This window comes from Phyllostomus hastatus, unplaced genomic scaffold, assembly GCF_019186645.2.
Source record: "Phyllostomus hastatus isolate PE091 unplaced genomic scaffold, TTU_PhHast_1.1 phas_scaffold_28, whole genome shotgun sequence".
In the NCBI taxonomy this organism is placed as follows: Eukaryota; Metazoa; Chordata; class Mammalia; order Chiroptera; family Phyllostomidae; genus Phyllostomus; species Phyllostomus hastatus.
In genome coordinates, this window is record NW_025334022.1 from 22,415,319 (window position 1) to 22,437,847 (window position 22,529).

The 22,529-nt window shown below is 38.5% G+C and overlaps 1 protein-coding gene across 2 annotated transcripts in view; it reads left to right on the plus strand.

Annotated features, from left to right (window-relative positions):
- DOCK11 (dedicator of cytokinesis 11) overlaps nt 1-22,529 on the plus strand; it is a 187,886-nt gene that overhangs the window by 44,580 nt on the left and 120,777 nt on the right. For both annotated transcript variants that reach the window (XM_045817499.1, XM_045817501.1), the window contains exons 3-10: nt 24-113; nt 530-612; nt 1,903-1,972; nt 2,570-2,665; nt 15,798-15,932; nt 19,173-19,350; nt 19,739-19,818; nt 21,455-21,538. In XM_045817499.1, coding sequence (XP_045673455.1) covers nt 24-113; nt 530-612; nt 1,903-1,972; nt 2,570-2,665; nt 15,798-15,932; nt 19,173-19,350; nt 19,739-19,818; nt 21,455-21,538 — 816 coding nt within the window. The remainder of the gene's footprint in view (nt 1-23; nt 114-529; nt 613-1,902; nt 1,973-2,569; nt 2,666-15,797; nt 15,933-19,172; nt 19,351-19,738; nt 19,819-21,454; nt 21,539-22,529) is intronic.

The window sequence follows — 22,529 nt, forward strand, 5'->3', positions numbered from 1 at the left end:
CAAGAATGTTCCTTGTCTTCTAGATCTCGGTGATAAGTCGTCAGCACAGAACAGTGCAGTCCACTGTACCAGAAGATGCTGAAAAAAGGGCTCAGAGTTTGTTTGTCAAAGAAGTAAGATGCTCAAAGGCCACAGAAGAACATTCATCATATATTTAAAATATTCTTCCTTTAGTGTAAATGAAAAATAAAATTGTGGTCACTTTAACTGACCTACGGAAGAAGTGTGTATGATGTGATACAGGGATTACAGCTTAAACACCGTCACAAGCAGCGTGTGTTCTTAGTCTTTTTCTTTTGGATTTGAATATTGTCTGCACTTGGATTCAGTGTTCAAGAGAGCATAAGAAATGGCATTTATTGCTGCCAATTCATTTAGGGAGACACAGTTAATCCCCAAAGGAAGATCTGAGTACCAACATTTCCCAAGTGATTTTTAGAAATCCGGCAGCTTATTGCCAGAATTTTAAAAAGTGGCTATATGTCTACTTTCCTATATACAAAATTACAGATTTCCTCTTTTCTTTCAGTGTATTAAAACCTACAGCATGGATTGGCATGTAGTAAACTACAAATATGAAGAATTCTCTGGGGACTTTCGAATGTTACCATGGTAAGTCCAGAATTCAAGGGAAGCCTTGAAAAGGAGAATTAATAAACATTTTATCTTTTTTTAACCACTTCTGAAACTTCTTAGTTATAATTTATGATACAGAAAAACCTCAGTCAGCATATTTCATAAATGCAGTATTTTTGGTAACTGAATATGTTCTAACTTTGCTCACTGAAATTCTTTCCAAAATGTACAAGTTCACTTTTTGGCTTTGATGTATCTGTATTGACCATAAAGTCATCTTTATTTGACTCTGCATACTGTAGTTACTATTGTCCAATGGTGTCAATGAAAAACCTCAAAGATACTTGGCTCAATTTGATACCTTTTGACAAAAGTGCATCTCTTTCCATTGACTTGAGGGACTGCTGTGAGCACACTGGTCCAGGAGCCAGACTGTCAGGGTTCCATCTTATTTCTACCACATACTAGCTAGAGATGACTTTGGGCCACTCAGGACTCACACTGTTTGAGGTCTCACTTTTCTTCCTTTTCTTATCCATAGCACTACCAACCTCACAGGATAGCTTCAGATAAAGTTTAGGAGAAATATGACTTTGTGTATGTAACCTTTTTTACAAAACAGATTTTTAAAAAGTCCTCATCTGAGGATACATTATATGGATTTTTAGAGAGAGAGGAAGTGGGGGAGGGAGGGGAGAGAAACAATGATACATGAATATATGAGAAAAATCATTTGGTTGCCTCCTGTATGTGCCCTGACCAGGAATCGAATCTGCAACCTATGTATCTACTCTGAACAAGGAGCAAACCTGCAACCTTTTGGTGTATGGGACAACACTCCAACCAACTGAGCAACCTGGCCAGGGCTGTGTAGCCTTTTATAGTTTTCAAAGCCCTTTCCCAGAAGAGAAAAATGAGTCCTGAAGATGCCCTGTAAAACTTGAGTTCTAAGATGACCAATCCAAGGTCATACATCAAACAGATGGAAGAGCATGAATTACACTATGTTGCTTTTCCACCTAGAAAAAGATATGGTTCTGCCACCAGTAACAGCTCTGGCACACATTCCTTGGCAATGCCCTTCTCTGACAAAGTGTCTGGGCTTAGTTATATCTTTGCTGCTGGCTGCACACGTGGGAGTCCTTTATATAAAAGAAGTATAAGTTTAGTCAGAGGGCAGAGTCTGAGTTTGGAAGGGAGAAAAGAATCTCTCCTCCTCATCTCTTGGCATATTCCTGGTTGTGAAAGAAACAAGTCTGCTGGTCTTGTTTTGTTTTATTTTGTCTGTTCTGTTCAGTGCTTAAGACAATTCTCTTGCATTTTCAGCAAATCTCTGAGACCAGAAAAGATTCCCAATCATGTATTTGAAATTGATGAGGACTGTGAGAAAGATGAGGTAAAGATTGGGGCCACTGCATTGGTTTCTTCAAGGTCACTTCTACTGAGAGGGATTTCCTTAAGATGAGGAAAACAATTGTTTTTGAATGATCTGTGGCCAATTTTCAAACTAATGAGTGTTTTTTAAAAATTAAAAGTCATTGCATTTCCAAGTGGAGTTGAGCAAAAAAAATCAATTGAAATGTGCTATGATTTGATATAGACACATTTTTCTACCTGTGGAACATGCTTGTAGAGTAGCTCTTCCCACACTGCGCATGTGGTTTGGTGATTCATCTGGACTCTCCTGCCTGATAGTTCCCTCACGGGACAGATGGCTTGGATGTTTGTGACATTTTTGAGGGGCAATTTGCCTGTTTACATAATGCAGAAGACTTTCCCAGAGATGACAGCTCATATGATTAAGTAAATATTGAGTGCCTACTATGTGCATAGCCCATAGGCTTTCATTCAGCCATTGACAATTTCAAGGGAAATTAGGCATCTTTGCAGAGGGAGGGGAACTTTATGCTTTAATTGGAAGCTGGGGAAGGTCCCCCCAGTATCTGATTAGATGCCTGGCTATTGTTTCACTGATGGTTTTTGCTCTTTTCAGGATTCATCATCTTTATGTTCTCAGAAAGGTGGCGTGATAAAACAAGGCTGGTTGCATAAAGCGAATGTAAATAGCACCATCACAGTTACCATGAAGGTAAGAAGTAGTTATAGTATTTCGTATTTTAATGATATTCTCGTGAGTGGCCTGTTTAGAAAGAATATTTCTTTTCAAAAAATTTGACAATGAACCCTAGCAAAAATATCTTTAATGAGAGGATTCTCACATATGTATGGAATTTTGAAAATCTGAAACCTCAGGATGAATTTAGAAGGTAACTTTTTAAAGGAACGTAATTATTATCTTCTGAATCAAGAAGTTGAAAAAGGGTGCCAGTGGAATGAAGAATTGCTTTGAAAGAAAAGTACATTGAACGTTTCTTTTATTTTTCAATTACACTTTACATTTAATATTATTTTGTATTAGTTTCAGGTGTACAGCATAGGGCAGGGGTGTCAAACTCATTTTCACCAGGGGCCATATCAGCCTCAAGATTGCCTTCAAAGGGCTGAATGTAATTTTAACTCCTTAACAGTTAAGCAGTAGTTACATTTATACAGTCCTAAAATTATTTCAGCCATTTGAAGGCAACCATGAGGCCAATGTGGCCCCTAGTGAAAATGAGTTTGATACCCCTGGCATAGTAGTTAGACAATCATATACTTTACAAAGTGTTCCTCCTGATATTTCCAGTACCCACCTGGCACCATTCATAGTCATTACAGTATTATTCACTATATTCCCTGTGTTGTACTTTCCACCACCATAACTACTTTATAACTATCAATTTGTACTCCTTAATCCCTTCATCTTTTTTTATCCAGCCCCTCAACTCCACCCCCCTCTGGCCAAGGTTTCTATGTGGAAATAAATGTAACGTGTCAAGGGAAAATATATGGTTGTGTAAGATGAGGTCTTGAGGTCTCTTGCTTCTGGTAACTTTTGGACTAGCTAGATAAGAAACATACCAAAGTAACTAACTGCTACATACAGCAGTACATTAGTACTGTCAGAACTAGAGAGTTTTTCTAAGTTTGGTCAGAATATAGTGAGTTTATGACAAAGGTAGAAACAGAGAGAGGGTTTAAATAGTGCAGGGCTCTGAATGTCTTAGACATGAAGTTAGCTTTCTTTGGGAGACTTTGAAGAGCCATTAAATTACAAAGGTAAGGGAGGGGATATTTCTGGTCAAGATGGAGGTGTGTAGGTAAATACGGCTCACCTCTTCGAACAACCACAGGAAAAACTGCAACTACACTACAAAACAAATATCCAGAATTGTCAGAAAATTGAACTGTATGGGAGTCTGAAAACCAAGGAATTAAAGAAGTCACAATTATCCAGATAGGTAGGGGGGGGGCAGAGGTGTGGAACAGGTGGTTCCACACTGACGTGTGGTGGATAAAAATCAAGAGTGATGCCTTGGGAGTGAGAGGATCCCAGCCCCACACCAGATCACCCAGCCCAGGGTTCCAGCACCGGGATAATAAGTCCCCATAACTTCTGGCTGTAAAAATCAGTTAGGGTTGGGATGGTGGAAGAAACTGCGGGATTCTCAGGAGTTTCCTCTTAAAGGGCCCATAGCGGATTTAGGACTTATGCACACTCATTCCCTCTGGGCTTTAGCACCAGAGCAGCAGCTGAAAAGGCACCAGTGGCACACGGGGAGAAAATGAAGTGTCTGGTGTCAGGGCGAGTGGCAGGAGACAACTTCCTGATGGACAAAACTCCAGAGGCCAGGCAGTGGCATTGTCCCCTCTCTAAGCCCTCCTATACACAGAACCACAGACTGGCAATACGGGTTAACCCACCCTGGTGATTACTTAACTTTCTACCCCATACAAATTATAGGTGCACTTTTCTACAATAGGCCACACTACTAAGACAGGGAGTCAAAGCAGCTCTACTTAATACATAGAAACAAACACAGGGAGGCTGCCAAATTGCCAGAGATAAAGAAATACAGCCTGAAGGCAGGAACAGAACAAAACTACAGGAAAACAACTAAACAAAATAGAGATAAGCAATCTATCAATCTATCAGATGCAGAGTTCAAAACACTGGTTATCAGGACTCTCAAGGAACTCATTAGGTACTGCAACAGCATAAAAAAGGCCCAGGCAGAAATGAAGTTTGCATTAAGTGAAATAAACAAAAATTTATAGGGAAGCAACATTGGAATGGATGAAGGTGAGAAGCAAATCAATGATTTGGAACATAAGGAAGAAAAAAACATTCAATGAGAACAGCAAGAAGAAAAAAGAATCCAAAAAAAGGAGGATAGGCTGAGGAGCTTCTGGGATACCGTCAAACATACCAACATCCAAATCATAGCGGTGCCAGAAGGGAACAGAAAGAGCTAGAAATTGAAAACTTATTTAAAAAAAATAGTGAAACAAAACTTATCTAATTTGGTGAGGGAAATAGATATACAAGTCCAGGAAGTGCCAAGAGTCTCAAACAAGATGGATGCAAAGAGGACCACATCAAGACACATCATAATTAAAATGCCAAAGGTTAAAGATAAAGAGAGAGTTGTAAAAGCAGCAGGAGAAAAGCAGTTACCTAAAGGGGAGTTTGGATAAAAGGCAGTCAGCTGATTTCTCAAAAGAAACTCTACAGGCAAAAAAAGTTTGAAAAAAATGAAACTTTGCAGGCAAGAAGTATTCAAAGTGATGAAAAGCAAAGGCCTACAACCTAGGTTACTCCATCCAGCAAAAGCTATCATTTGGAATGGAAGGACAGAGAAAGTGCTTCCCAGACAAGGTAAAGCCAAAGGAGTTCATCATTACCAAGCCATTATTACATGAAATGTTACAGGGACTTAATTTAAGAAAAAGAAGATCAAAACTATGAGCATTAAAATGGCAATAAATTCACAATTATCAACAACTGAATCTAAAAAACAAACTAAGCAAACAAGCAGAACAGAAACAATCATTGGTATAGAGATCATGGAGAGTTTTCAGTAGGGAGGGGGAAGGGGGAGAATTGGGGGTAAGTGCAGGGTTAAGAAGTACAAATTGGTAGGTACAAACTAGGCTGGGGGATGTTAACAGAATAGGAAATGGAGAAGCCAAAGAGTTTATATGCACGACCCATGGACATGAATTTGAGGGGAGGGAATGCCAGAAAGAATGGAGGGTACTGAGTGGAGGGGGTAAAAGTGGGAAAAAATTGGGACAACTGCAATAGTATAATCAATAAAACGTATTTAAAAAAAACCCAAAGGTAAAACTAACAAGCTACTTGAAGATTCTTTGCAGGGAAACAAATTATTCTCTGGTAGAGAATATAACTGTACTTTCAGATATTCAATATAAGATCATGTGGTTTGCTGAGGATGATTCACACTTCCATTAAGTTTTCAAGGTCATTCTGTTTTTCACATTGCCTGCAAGCAGAAACCATGGGTGTCTACCAAGGGAAGACTCAAATTTTATCTTAATTTAATATTTTGCCTGCTGCTTTCCGTTTAGTGGTCATGTCCTGTTCTCACTTTCATTTTCAAGCTCTGAAAATAACGAATACAAGTTGTAGGATGCTTCTCATGTGTCTCCTGCATCTAATCCCGAACTTCTGCATGTGATGTTAAGAGAATCCATTTACTGAGGACCTAATATGTGCCAGGTACCATAGTGAGTGTTTTATATTCTGTACCTTATTCAGTCCTCATGGCCGGCCTCTGTTGTAGGTATTGATATTTAGATTACAGATGTGGAAAGTGAAGCACAAAGAAATTGAATGATTAATCCAAGGTCACACAGTTCCAACTTTTGAGAAGTGCAATATATACCTAAGCAGGCTGATGCCTGAGCCTTTGTTCTTGTCCAGCACACCATTGGTGCTCACTAGCTGAGTAGTAGGACTCAAATCTTTATTATAACTCCTATCCAAATTAATAGGTAAAGAAATGCATGTGTGAAGGCTGCAATTCTGTGCAGATTGTCAGAAAATGCTTCTATGGTTTTTGACTCTATTCTCTGACCTTAACATTCTCCAAATATTTAAATGTTTTATCCATACTTAAGCATAAACTAAAAGAGTAGGGAATTAGTAGCTTTAAAAAAGAATTCACAACAGTATTCCTTGCAATACTGAGTTAATTTAATGCATGTAAATTATAATTTGCTTTACATATAATTTTTAAGGAGCCCATATATTATAAATCAAAATATAGTAACCTATGGAAAGTATGTGATTTAAATTTTTTCCCATAATTTGTGAATATAGATTGGCTGATGTGGTGCGCAAAATAATGCCCCCCCGCCCAAGATGTCCATGTTCTAATCCCTGGAATGCTCCTTATATGGCAAAGAGCAATTTAAATAGCTAATCAGTAGGTCAGGAGATAATATCCCGGATTATCCAGGTGGCCCCACTGTAATCACAGCGGTCCTTATAAGTGGAAGAGGGAGGCTGAAGAGGAGAGTGGGTGAAAGAGAGGGGAGGACACTAGCAGGGACGGAGAAAGGTTCTATGTTGCTGGCTTTGACAATGGAGGAAGGAGCCACTAGCTAAGAAATGTGGGTAGCCAGTGGACTCTGGAAAAGGCCAGGAAATGGATTCTCCTCTAGAACCTCCAAAATGGAAGACAGCTCTGCTACAACTTTGATTTTAGCCCAGTGGGACCCATGTTGGACTTCTAACCTATAGTATAGAACTGGGAGGTAATACATTTGTGTTGTTTTAAGCCACTAAGTTTGTGGTAATTTGTTACAATGACCATAGAAGACAAATTCGGTCAGTTGGTCAGAAGCTGATGGTTCAGCTTTTGTATTAGCTATCCCTGAGGCTGCATATTCCACCACTTTAAGGAGCTAACCAGGAACCAGAAATTCATGAAATGGGTGGTGGGTCTGAGGCAACCTGGTTACTGCATGGTCTGGCTGAAGGGAACAGCTGCTGCCTGTCCCCAGCTAGCTGTTGCTCGGCTGTTGCTGAGCTAGGCTATTTGCTTTTCCTCTTTTTATCTCCAGCTGTTCATATTTTGGCCTCTTACTTTTTTTTAGTGAGGTATAATTCACATACCATAAAAACATTTCTTTTTAAAACCATAAAAACATTTCTTTTTAAAACCTCTATCAAACAGTAGGCAAAGGAAGAAAAAGAAGAATACACTGAATTGGTCATATGTGCTACACAGCTTTTTAAAAAGAATGAATAGGAAATAATTTGAAATAAAAAGGCCAGTATGAGATTTGGGAATTGTCTCCGGTTATGGATTCTACTTATCCCAGCTATTCTTCATTATGGATTATGGGTCTCCATTTTGGATTTTGGGGAAGTGAATGTATATTCTACATTCTTCTGGTTTCACCTCCTAAGCAATAGTAGTAGTGTTGTAGTTCAGGATTTATCACTGCTACAATGAGTATGACTGGAAGGTTCAGCCACATTCAGTTAAGGTGTCAGAGGGTTAGCAAGATATTTTTTCCTATAATAATTGTGTTTTAACAGTTATTTAGTTCAGCGTCGCTGATATTAGTTGAAACTTGCAGTGTTTACTACACTCTCTCTGCATATAAATAGAGGGCATGTGAATGTATAGAGCCAGGTGGGGAGCGGATTGGGCATGGGTAGCAGTTTTGTAGTCACCAGGCTGTAATTTGGAATGAGGGCCAAAGTGGAAGTCCAGGTCTATGGACCAAGGTGCCCCAAGAGACTTGGGCTGGTCTTGTTAGGTGTCCTGTTCCAGGGTGAAAGGTCATACATCCTCTTCCTGCTTCAGGCCTAGGAGAGGCTGAACCTAAAGGTAGGATGAGTGGCTGATCCAGCTCTTGGGAAGCTGAGAAAAGCAGAGGCAGAAGAAAAGATGCAAAGGGCTGACAGAATTTGAGACATTCTGAAATGACATTTCTATGTATTTGTTTCTACTCTGATGTCTTTGAAGTGAAGACAAGCAAACAGGAACATGACATGGCTATGTTATCATCTTAGCCATTTTCCTGATATTGGTGGCAGTTTTACCCTGGGTGCATCTGAAGTCCCCCACCTTAGAACCTTCAGCCCACACTGGTGAGACGCTTTGGTAGTTTTAGCAAAGAGCACCATAGGGCTAGAGCTCACAGAGTTGAGAGCAGAGAACTTTTTGTATTGGAGAGTTCAAGCTGTGATAGCTCTATAAACTCACAGCAGACTAACCAGGAAGCTACAGCAGAAGGATCTGGGTATTCATCATGATTTATCGGCAAATAACAGCCTGCAGGAGCCATGCATCTTCCTATTTTATCTGTGCCTCCCTGATGCGCTGTGTCTTGACACTGGCCTGTAGATCACTCTGGGGCTGACAGGGATTAGAGCACAGCAGCTTGCTGCCTTAATTAGAGTGAAGTGTGCATTTAAGAGTCCTTATTCATCTAAAAATTTCTGGATTTAAAGAGTTATGTAGACTTCTTTACCAAGTTTGAAATAATGTGCAACTACTTTAAAGTGCTTTTATAAACAAGTCCAAGTCCTTTTCCTGGACATTTTGACTGTCAGAAATAAGGGAATGTAATAGCAAGGAAGGGAATAATAAAATGATGTGAGAAGGGGGGAAAGAAAAGAATGAAGGGAAGAGAGAAAAAACTCAGCAAAATCCAGTAGATAAAAGGGATTAAAAGATACCTACTGTAAGGTCTTTTGAGAGAGCAGCCATGTGACCTGTAATGCAATGTGAATAACGTAGCCAAAGTAATTCATATATGGGTTGTGTTAGAAAGTTAGCCCTGCCTAGCTGCCAGAGAATTTCCAAGAACATTCAAGTCAATGGTAATAGGCTCTAGGGTAAAAGGGGCTGGTGAAGGAACTAAGCTGAGTTATTCATATTGGAAGATTATATGCCCCCATATTTATAGAATAAAAGGCTGCATTTTCCCCAGTGTATAATACCTTCCCCCCAATTCTAGCCTGTTGTTAAGATATAGTCTTCACCATTTTCTACAGTTGTCATTATTTTACCACAAGTGCTTTCTGAGCATCCTCATTATTGGCTGAGAAAGGAGCCTGGAGGAATCCAGGCTACGAGAGAGGCTACTGATGTGTGTCCATCCAGAAGTCTCAGTCTCCGTGCCCAAGTACTTCCTTTCACTGAGGAGGATACTGGCATCACACAGCTCTTGCAGAAGCTCTGTTGGTTGGGTGCAATGATCACTTTACTCAGAGCTTGTAATTTGCTTTGTTCTTGGTATTTGTGTTAATACAGGACAAACCTTGTCATATTTGATTAATTTCCTCAATTAGTACTTTCTAGTTAATGAGAACACACCCATTGCCTCTCTTCAATTCCTGGAAAAGTTTTGGAGAGAGGTTTAAGATATCATAGAAAGGAAACAATCCCTTTGACAGACTCCAGTCCCCACAGAAACCTATTCATTTCCATTCTCTCTTTCTCAAGTAGCTTCTAGACACATCTGCTGTTTTAAAACTCTGTATCAGTGAAGGAATTTAATGTGGACTAGCTAGTTCTGAGATTGGACATGACCTTCCCCTGGTGTTTAGAACTGTTTTTCCTGTGGGATATAATGATATATGGAATAAGGAAGAAGCTGCTCTTCAGGGTGGTTTTTCATTTAAAAATATCTGTTGCAGATTCTTGGCCAACCCTCGGGACACCCACCTTTATGCATCTTCTTGGCTCATTTTGATCACATTCCTCTAGCTTCTTCCTCCCCATCCTTAGCAATTAAATGTTGAAGTGTTTTGGTATGTTATCAGGGTTGCAAGTTCAACTGCTTGATATATGACTCTATTTTGGTACCCTTTCCTTTTCTTGCATTTTTTTTGCACAAAAGGGAGTTACTTGCTGTATAGCTACAGTCTAAAAGTCCCTACTTACTCGATTGTTACGGGAGGGTTTTTTCCTCTTTTGCAATGGGAGAACAACAAATCAAAAGAGGATTTTACCTAAGAAAGCACATATGATATTAAAATATTTACTGGGAGGCCAAAGTTACTGTGTTTGTTGGAACAAAAAGAAGAGACAATCTTTTATGTTTGACATATTACTGTGTTGTATTCCCAAGTCTACCACACTGTCTCTCACAGCTAACAAATAGATTGCACTCATTTTATGAGTAAGGGTTTTCTCATTAGTTTTTTATATTTTACTTTCCGTCATTCATTGATGACTGCATAAAATTATTTATCAGGGGCTTCTCATATGCCAGATACTGTTAGGAATCAATGAATTCATCACCAAGTATATATTGGATACTAGTACAACATGTTAGCATTGTGGAGGGTAAAGAGAAGTGTAACATGTAGATCTTAAAACCTATTTGGGGTGATGAGACAATACAAATAAGGGGTTGTTTAAAGCTGGTAGAGAGATCAAGTGCTATGTGAGCCCAGATCACTGTGATCTGAGGTCAGAGAAGGCTTCTTGAAGGAGGTTGGGCCTCAAAGGAAGGGAATCAGGTAAGTGTGGCAGGCAGTATGTACAGGGCAGTTGTGTTGGAAGAAGTTGGGTAGTCATGGTAGATAAAGTTGGTCTGGTCTTTTGGTATTTCTCTGTGCCTCAGTTTCTCCTCTGTAATATGCAGATGATAATTACTATGCAGATGATAGTAATTATCACACAGCATCATTATGAACATTAGATGATATGAGGAAAACACTTAGCCAAACAATGTAATGGAGTAAGCACTCCATAGATATCAGCAATCGTTATTATTTTATATTATTAGTAAGATTGTGAGAGCTGCTTGAGTCCCAGATCAGGCATGTGAGTCTTACCATGTGGGTAATTGAGGGTCATTGAAAATTTGAGAACAGTCATGAGATGCTGAAATAAAACTGGTGAAACAACTCATTTGTAATGAGAAGGGTGTATTGTTAGACCCTACTACTAGATTTTGCCTCAAAACTAAATAGTTAGAAAGTCTCCAGTGCCCAGATATGGTGTAATTATTTAAGGAAAGCTATTTGATTTTTAACCAGTTTCCCAGAGAGTAAACCTGTGTGATCCATTAAACTTGGCAGGACTGTAAAATGATAGGGTGGAGAGAGAGATGAGTGATATTAGACTGTCAGCCTATTGGTAGGGGTTCTTTAGCAGGGTAGACTTCTTGACATTCTGCTATAATTAAGTACAACTCAGTTTGCTGGTAAGTTGTGAGGTTTTCTTCCCCATTGTATCTTTTATCTTTGCATAGAACAGGTAGCTCTGAGAGCCAGCACATCTCTTGCTCTCTTGCTTTACCCGTTTCCTCGTCTTTTCTGTTCTGTCTGAGACATAAGTCAGTTTTACTGGGCCCATTTCTACATTATTCCTGGCCCACCTACTTTGCCTATCTATTTTGCTAAGGCCTTAAGACCATCCTTTCTCAGGGCTCCTGGTTCATGTAATTTAGCAGAAAATAATTACTCTTTAGGTAACACATAGAGGTAAACAGTCTTGAGATATATTTATAAAATGATAAAGGGGTCTGCTGAATTAGAGGATACGAGGTGTTCAGACTTTCTTGCCTTCCGCCTTTGATTCAAATGAATGATAAAAGGCCTGTCTTCCTGCTCCAGAAAGGGTCATGTTTAAAAAGTTGTCATCCAGACAGCTCAGGGCCTTCAGAATGATCTCTGGCTTCCTCTCTGTTTTATTGTTCTGGGTGGTCTGAGTGGGCTCCTTGCCAGGATTCATGCTTCTTGGTGAATAAAGTGGGAAGTTTGCAGCTGACTTCACCACCTAGGAAAAATAATAAAGGGGAGGAGGAGGAAGAACATGGGCATTAAGAAACACCATTCTACTGCATGAATCTGCTGGAAAATTTGCACTGGAGAATGAATTGTTCATTCATTCATCCTTGATTTTGCATAATTTATTGAGTCCAGGCATTGCTGTAGCTCCTGGGGGGTACAGTAGTGGATGAGACATGGATTAGCAATCTAAGAGATGGATAGCAAATAAATAAACAGATAGATAAATAAGATATATTTGGACAGTAACCATTCCATGAAAGAAATGAAATAGGGTGGTACAATGAGGGCATTTGGTCCTAGAAGGCCTCTCATAGGAGGCAAGATTCAAGTAAAGACCTGAAAAAAATCAGAGAAGAATGTGGATATGTGGGTAAGAGGAATGCTCGGGATGTTTGAGGAACAGCAGGAAAGCCAGTGTAGCTGGAGCAGCATACTTAGATATGAAGTACAAGAGATAATCTGAGGCCAGCTCTTGTACAGCATCCCAGGCTATGGTGAGTATTTTGGATCTTACTCCAACCTTGATGGGAAGCCATTGGAAAGGTGTGGGCAAAATTCTCTTTGTCTCTATCACTTGATTCTCATTCTGGTTCCCAAACTGACATGCCTGTGTGAATTTGAGTGAGCTCTGGGTCTCTTAGTTTGCTGTTAGGTAAGATGTGGATAATGATTCTTACCCCAGATTGACATTAAAACAGTTAGTTATTGGTTACAAAGGACTTGAGGCCTTCAGAAGAAAGGTATTATATAGAATCATTACCGCTGTTTTGTCACAAAAATCATGTTTCTGATTTTCCTTTGAGTTCCACATGAGAGATTTAGGCTACTCCTTTCTTCTGTGAAGGGCACCTTAAAAGTATCCTGGAAGTTGAAACCTAACACATGTCATAGAATATTAGAATGAGAAGAGATCTTATAGATCTGTTGAAGTGGAGTCTGATTTATACAGAAATGACTTCTAAAAACATCTTTAATGTTATGAACTGTGTGATTTTTTTTTTTAGCTTGTAGGAAATTGCTTGGGGGAGGGCAGCCCCTAGCCTAGGAAGGCTGCTGTGTTATTCATTCAGTTTTAATGAAATTATTTATAGATCATGAACAAATGATTCTATAGATCATCTAGTCTGATCTTGTCATTTGACCATTGAGGAGAAGGAGAGAAAAGCAGAGTCTTGAGGACAATTCTCACTGCTGGATGAGAATCAAGATCATACGATTTTCAGGCATCTGCTCTCTCCCCAGATTCATGAGCTACCTATCTCAGTGTCACATTTAGACATAATTACAATGTTACAGGAAGTGATTTACTGTAATTTCAAATCCCTTTCTGTCTCTCTTGTAATGATGTGCTTGGCTAATATTGGAAGTGGCGGCTGCCACAAAACGTCTTTGCTTGGTAAGGCAGCTATACATAAGAAAATCTTTTCAGACTATAATTTGACTTTGTGCCACAAATATTTGCTCTGCATTTTCCCTTCCCTGCCCCCCTCTTTGTTGCTGGGTATGGACTTTGCAGTTGGATTGCACAGACTATACCATCAAGTTTTAGATTTGATCTGTGTTCAGAGTTAATCTGGTTGAGACTTTTTCGTATTAATTTTTACTTCAAAAATGTACTTTAATTTTTGTTATTACAACTTTTTAAAAAGTAGTATTTTGCTCATTTACAATAAGCTTAGTATGTGATTTTAGGTCTTCTGATTCCATCATTTTTTAAAAAGACTTTATTTATTTATTTTTAGAGAGGGGAAGGGAGGGAGAAAGAGAGAAACATCAATGTGTGGTTACCTCTCATGTGGCCCCCACTGGGGACCTGGCCCGCAACCCAGGCATGTGTCCTGACTGGGAATCGAACTGGTGACCCTTTGGTTCGCAGCCCGTGCTCAGTCTACTGAGTTACACCAGCCAGGACTGATTCCATCATTTTAATAACAGATGTGAATGAACCATTGTCATGAAAATAACAATATATATATATTCATATATATATTTGGTTATATATATGTATACTTACCATTATGATTAATATTTCCTTGTGTATCAATCTAGATTTCTTCAATTATAGCTCCAGTAAACCTAAATGTGGGTGAATCAAATATGAGAACATATGTATGTGCTATACACACGCACATATACTCTGTAACTTTGTATCCTAACGCAGTAATATTTCCTTCATTGGTATTGAAGAACAAAGTGATATATTTTTCCTTGGACTCTTTTCTGTTGATACGACATAGCCTACATGGCCACTCCCTGAAATAGAAGCTGTAGCATTTACCAGTCTAACCTGTTAGGGTGTTCTTTCCATTGGTGTATTTCTGTCATTCATTGCAAAATCAATGATGTTGAAACAACTGCAAAGTAACTGCAATCTGATTACTTCTATTTTAATGGTTTTCCTAAAAAGAAGTGCCCCTTAGTGTGTTTCTATATTTTCTTTACTTGTGCCATGGAGAAATAAATTGTTGGTATTTCAGGTACTTTGCTAGAGGTGAAGTAGTTTTCAAGCATGATTTTGACAAATAATACTCTTTTAATAATTACACATCTTGAAATAGAGGTTATAACCGGATAATTGGATGGGTGATTGAAAATGGCAATCTTAAATCTGAAAGCGAACTTCTACAAATAAGACAGTATGCATTGGAATGCATTTCCTCACCAAAAGTGTATTTTCTGGTCTTTCTTGCCATTCCTTGAAATGATTTTAGATCCATCATCCTGGGTAATTTTACTATAACACATGCTTGACATAGCTTGGAGTTTGTGGCTTATTGAAAGAAGCATAGATTCATCAGAGAGTTCAGAATCCCCTTCTAACACCTCCTTCATCAGGTCCAAGACTCTTTTGAGGGGAAAGTAGAGGACTAGCATGATTGAATCCGGGTTTTTGTCCTCCTTTTCCCCAATTCCTATAGCTTTTTTATAGCTGTGAGTTACAGTAACAGGCTATTTTTTAACTGTTGTTAATCCCCAGCTGCAAAGGAATGGCACAATCCCATTGGGCCTACTGACTCAAATTTCAGCATTCAGGGCATTCAACAATTGCTAGGTAATCAATAACTCTCAGTGAGTGCATTATAAGCTGGACTTTGTAGGGACACTGGAAAGGCATAGGTGAATGCAGTAAGATGTGCAGGTGAGATATGTGTTAGGACATGATAGAAGGGTGTGTTTGTGTATGTATATATTTATGTTTACACTTGGATTTGTGGTGATGTGATAGCAATGATAAGATACCAATCATGGTTTGCAATTAAATGAGAAAAGGATGCTATAGTGAAATGGATAGTGATTCAGATACGAAAATACTTGTTACAGTTTAACATGTTAAAACCTCTTCTCTGGATATTTGATTAACTGAGTAAATTATTTCAAACTCTCTATCCTAAAAAAATGAAGATAATTGTAATTCCTGAAAAGTTCTCAAGAGTTGTCTGAAGATTGCCCAAATATAATGTCTGTGGCAAGCTTTTCAAGGTTTTTAGTTCAAAGAAACTGTTCAAATGTGATGTTTATGTAATAAATGTGTTGTTGTTTTTTCTCATAGGTATTCAAGAGACGGTATTTTTACTTAACTCAGCTTCCTGATGGTTCATATATTCTCAATTCCTATAAAGATGAAAAAAATTCCAAGGAATCTAAAGGTTGCATCTACTTGGATGCCTGCATTGATGTTGTTCAGGTAGGGTTACTGATCAAATCTTAAGAACCTCACCATTTTTCTGTCTTGGTTAATAGCATCTCATCCACCAAAATGTTCAGACTATACAACTTGATTCTTCTGCATTTAGCCCACTCTTTCTCTGTGCCAGTATTCAGGTGTTTATTCAGACCCTTGAAGTCTGGCTCCCAAGGGCTTCTTGAATCTCTTACCATTTTTCTTTTAAAAAAGTTTTTATCCTCACCCAAGAACATGTGTATTGATTTTAGAGAGAGGGGAAGGGAAGGAGAGAAGGAAGAGAAACATTGATGTAAGAGAGAAACATCAATCTGTTGCCTCTCATAAGCTCCCTGACCTGGGACCTGAGCCCGCAACCTCAGTATGTGCCCTGATCGGGAAATGAACCCATGACCCTTTGATTTGTGAGACGATGCTCCAACCAAATGAGCCACAATAGCCAGGGTTCTCTTGCCATTTTTCCATTATCACTGCCATTTGTCTGATTGTCTGTTTCCTCCTCTCTTGCTTAAATGTGTTAAGAAGGCTTAAAGTCTTGCCTTCCTACCTTCTCATTTGTTGTCCCGATCCACTGTATCTTCCTAAGACATAGATAGGGTCCTTCACTTGTCTACCCCAAACCTTTGTCTCTCGATTTACTATTGTCTTTCAGAGTGAGATCTAAAGCTCTTGCTATGGCATTGCAAGCCCATAGTGATTGGGCCTTATCCTGCTTTCTAACTTCATCCCTCCTGCATCCCCTTGTACATCCTGTGGTCTAGTCATACCAGTGATGCCCTCCACAGAGCATCACATGTATATGCCTTTCTTACATTTGTTTCTCTGCCTGACCTATAATTTCCCCTTCTGTTCCAGTTGGAATGTTATCTTTTAAGGCTCAGCTCAAATGGCACATCTACTGTGAAACATTGTCTGTTTCTTCCTCACCCTCATGCCCACCAAGTGGAATTAAACTCCACCTCCCCTGTGAGACCACTTTGGTTTTTCCTCTATTATACTCTAATTTGTGAATCATATACTGTGGAGGATACTGGCCAGCAGTATCCATCTCAGCTGCGGATGTTTGTCGAAACATGCTAAAAACATACACAGAGGCAACCAGGTTCTGTGGGAGAATCAGGACAGAATGGCCACTCCTCACGTGGGGAGTGCCCCGGGTCCATACCCAAGCAGCTTTTTATTGAGAAAACAGACTTAGTTTGTGGATTCACAGTCTGGCAGAAAAGATCAAAAGATGTAAACAACTTACAAAGGTGGGGACAGAACTCCCACTGTGATTCCAGGCAAGGTTTGGGGTTTTTAACATATGAAAGAGGTACAGGTTCCAAAAGTTTCCTGCCTGTGTTTTTAAAATACAAGATGATAACATCCTCCAGCAAACAGATCTCACAGGATCTTGCATATTCTTTATCCCAGGCCTGATTACCCCGGGGGTCCACCGTTTCTGGTCTGGGCTGTTTCTCCCCTGCAGGTCTCAGAAGACAAAGGCAGCCAGGAGACTTGGATTTCTCACATCCAGGAGCAAAGACTCAGGCTTTGACAAAGCCAAAGGGGCCAGGGGTTGATGTCTGATCACCCTTTCATTTCCACAGCCCTGTGAGTCTGTTTTCTGTCATTCCTTCGGGAACGAGTCTGTTTTAGGTTCATTCTCTATCCAAGAGAATTGTTACCTGTCATTGACTGCCGTTCAAGCCAGGGAAATAAGTTTTGTCTCCTTCAGTGGCTCCTGGTCCAGAGGTTTTTCACTCAGCCTAAGTCATGGGGGGTTACAGCTTCCTGAGACCAGGCAGGGCGGCCCCCAACAATATGCTAAGTTCTGGGTAGTTTGGCACATTCACTTTTAGACTGTAGGGACCATATCTTAATCATGTTTGTGTCCTCTATAACAATTAGCAGTGTTTTGCACATAGCAGTGACTTAATTAATGTGTGCTGATTTAAATTACTGAGGGGGCATGGCTAAAAATTGGGTGGGACAGGGTAGAGAGACAATCTAAGTAGGAAGTCAATTGACCAAGACAAAGGAGCCATTACTACAGAGTCAGGGTGGCATCTTCAACTAGAAGGAGCCCTGGGCTGATTAGGAGGCACGAGATGTGGGTTCAGTGGCCTCAACGTATCTGAATCTTAATTTTCAAAATTGTAAAATGATATCTATTTACCTGATCAAATGAGATCATCATAGGATCAAACAAAACACAACTCATAAGAATATGAAAATCTGTGTTATTGGAAGGTGATTGATCTATATCTCCATATACATGCAGCTTTCTTATCTTACTGAAGGAAAGGGCACACACAAATAACAGAATTCCTCAGTAAGCTCTAGTCTGGACTGACCTATTTTTATTGTGTTCCTGGGTTCTGCTTTCCTCATCTATTTATGATCCCCCCTCCCAAATATTTTCAAATATATAAATCTCTGTGACTTGCTACAGCAGTTTAATGACATCCTTTACTATACTTTGAAGATGAGAAGGAGGAAGTTTCTTGGCTCTTTCTTGAATAATGACTATGTAGTGGAAAATTGTTGATTCATGAACCTTTCTTAAAACTAATACTGAGATGTTTTGGAGATGGAGTGTGTTATTTCTTCGGTCTTGACAGAGAAGGTGGTAATATAAAAGAATGTGTTATCATGTTTGAATAAAGAAAGAGGCTTTGCCTAGTATTCAGCATTGGTCATTTCCATATTTTTTACTGGGAACCACAATATAATGTGAATCAACTACAGTTTTCTCTTATGCATATTATGCATGCTAAACTGAATTAGGTATTGATATTGCATTTTATGATATGATATAAAGCAAGGACCAGATGTATTTCGGTTCACATGTAAGCTTGTTTTTAAGGGCTGATTTTGATAATTTGTAAATATGCTAGGAAAACTTTAAGCAGCGTGGAAATGGTAAAACATTTGCTTACTTTTATGGAGCAGTTTGGTTATCTAAATGTGATGGATGGATGTCAAAAGGCCTTAAATGATAATACCCACTCAACAAGTAGTATTTTATGCCAACTTCGTGCATATACCACTGTGCTTAGTACTGAGGGAACAGAAAAGATGTGTTTGGCATGGTCATTCATCGTCTTGGAGTTTCTATTTCTAGTTGAAAGAAGCAATTCTTTCATAAAAGTATTGATGCACCTATGTGCTATGCTGAGGTGGAAATAAACACATGAATAAAATCTAATATTAAAAGAGCAAAAACTAACTGAACACATGCTTTCTTTTTTCCTCTAGTGCCCCAAAATGCGCCGTTATGCTTTTGAACTCAAGATGTTAGATAAGTACAGCCATTATCTCGCTGCTGAAACAGAGCAGGAGATGGAGGAATGGCTGATAACTTTGAAAAAGATTATCCAGATCAATACCGACAGTTTAGTGCAAGAGAAAAAGGAGACAGCAGAAACAACCCAAGGTCAGCATTTTTAAATGATTCATTATTGTGGTAAAGCTCTTGTGTTTAATCCATTGACATGTTTGTTGTGTAGGGTGAATATACAACTCATAATCTTGAAGGTTGACCTGCTTCTTCAGTAAAAGTGACTATGGAGGTCGATAGACTTTTTTTTTAAGAGTTGATACTGCATTGGCTCTGACACATGAAATATAACCAGACTAAAATGGCTAGGGAATTCATGGCAGATTTTCAAAAGTCCATTAAGGTCCTATACTTTCATAATCAAAATTGTTTGCAGTAAATCTAGTAGAAGAAGATGGGGTGGGAGAGATAGTTAGGATATTCCTCTCAGGTGGTTAGTAATGGTCTGTATGGTTTGGAACATCTGCTTTGAATGAATTTGCAGATGATGAAACTAGCAGCCAAGGAAAAGCCGAGAACATCATGGCCAGTTTGGAAAGGAGCATGCATCCGGAACTGATGAAGGTACATCTTTCTTATGGCAACTTGCCTTCAACTAAGACAGTTGCAGGATCATCTATTAACATTTTAATGCTGGATTCCATTGGCAATGCCATTTCTTGTTTTTTTTTTCTCAGTTCTTTCACCCCAGCCAATGTTGTTTCTCAGTTAAAAACTATATTAAATCAGTACAACAGGTAGAGATTTGAAAACAAAAGTTACACTGCTAAAGTTGGACTTGTACAGCACCAACTAAAAGTTTGGAAATTCTTATTTTTCCCCTTAGATTCCAGGAAGTACTTTAATAATTATATTTGCTGCTACTTATTCAGTTTAATTACACTTATCCTTCAGTGTCCTCATAGGATTGGTTACAGGACCCCAGGGGATAACCAAAATCCAAGGATGTTCAAGTCCCTCATATAAACGTGATGTATTTGTATATAACCTACACACACCCTCTTGTATGCTTTAAATCATCTCTAGATTACTTATGATACCTAATACGATGTAAATACTATGTCAATATTTGCTATACTGTATTGTTTAGGGAATAATGACCAGAAAAAAAGCCTGTGCATGTTTAGCACAGATGCAACCATTGCAGGACGGATTACATTGTACACTTCAGCAACGATATAACATTTAAAAAGTATTTTTGATCTGTGGTAGGTTGACTCTGCAACTGCAGAACCCATGGATATGGAAAGCTGACTGTACTGTATGTCACTCATAAAATAAATATTCTTCTTTCAAGGGGTTATTGATACAGATTGAACAGAATATTCAATCTAATGATTTGTATATGTTAATTTCATATGCAAATAATATTCTCTATACGTAAATGCATATGTATATAAATCCATTAGATAAAGATTTTGAACATACATAATTTGTGTTCATTGCTCTGCTCCTTGGAGTTTGAAATGAGCTAATTGTGAAAGAGTAGAGGTGATTATCATACCTATCTTAGTAAGGGTACATATTTTACTCTGTGGACTCTACTACTATAGATTAGAAGGTTTAATGACCCATTTTATATTTAAATCCATGTCAAACCTATGTAATTTTACTTTGTCCTGGACTGTTAAGTTACACAATTTTAGAAGTTACTTCTAATATTTTAAAATTATTATTCTCTTATGCTTCAAAGATATTTTCCAAAATTTAAGAACATACTCATGATCCCCTGATCTAGCCTTTGTATGATTTTATAGATTCTGACATATGCTGTCCAACTCTTTGTCATTCCAAACTGTGCAGCCCTTATGGCTTTGCTAAAGTGACAATCAGAATTGTATACAAATTCTATGGCTAGCACCATGGATATGTGTGTTTATTTGTCTTCTGCACCCAAAACCTCTTGGATCCTTTTTTTACCACTATGGGTTGAATAATATCCTCGATGTTATGAGAGGAACATAGAGTCCAAGAGCCTGATCTGTAGCTTGTTGTGCATCAGAGTGACAGTTACTCTCTGCCAGGCAAGCATTCTTTATCTGTCCTATGGATGTGGGAATGGTATATTTTCAAAGCTGTAGCAGATTGCTAGTGTCATAGAAACATATATTTAAGTGGCATTTAATACTGTTTTGAAGGAAATAAAGTAATGTTTGGTGTGTATGTGCATGTATATAAATATATTTTTAAAAATTTGTAGTATGGAAGAGAAACTGAACAGCTAAATAAACTCAGTAGAGGAGATGGAAGACAGAACCTCTTTTCTTTTGATTCGGAAGTTCAGGTATTGATAATATGTTTCTTTAAATAATCCTTGAATTGTTGCTTGTTTGGAAAAGTCAACACCTGTAAAATGTTGAAATCACTGATTTCTGTGCCCCTGTGTGATACTGATTGTTGTATATTTGTCTTGTTCACTTTAAGCAGGTAGCTTAACAACTAACTTCACTCAAGAGGACTGTCACATAATGCAGATAGTTTGGGACCAAATATATATGGTGTTCCTTCTCAGTTCTATAATATGCTTTTCACTTTTTCTCATGCCACAAAATGGATAAGTTAAAGCATTCTTTAAAGATGGTGTTGGTGCTCTTTTAACCTGTTAGGGATAATTGTGGTCTACTAACAGTGAGTATCTGCAGTATAAAGAACACCACCAGGTCATATGACACAGGTGATTTATTTCCCACTTTTGATGTAGGCCTGTGAAACTGGGATAATTTTCATGTCTGGCTTAATTTCACTTTAAATGGAAAGTGGTGCAGAGAAATGCAAGTTTATGTGCGTATGTATTTTAACCTTCATGAGAGTTAGGTACTTTTTGAACTAACAGATATGCAGTCAATATTTCTTTTCTTTTTTTTTTTTAAAGAATTGTTTTTTTGTGTGTTTTTTTAAAGATTTTATTTATTTATTTTTAGAGAGGGAAGGGAGGGAGAAAGAGAGAGAGAGAGAAACATCAATGTGCAGTTGCTGGGGGCCGTGGTCTGCAACCCAGGCATGTGCCCTGACTGGGAATTGAACCTGCGACACTTTGGTTCGCAGCCTGCGCTCATCAATATTTCATTACATGATATTTTCTAATTAAACTTCTGATTTGTTTAAATGGAAAAAATTCTCCAGTATTTAAGCATTACATTTATTTTTCCTAACGGAACACATTTCATGACAAAATGAAATTATTTGAGGGGAGACACATTTTTTTCTTTTTACTTTGTCTACATGTGATTTCTCATTAAAATCTTTGGGTTTTTTTGAAATAGGAAAATATATAT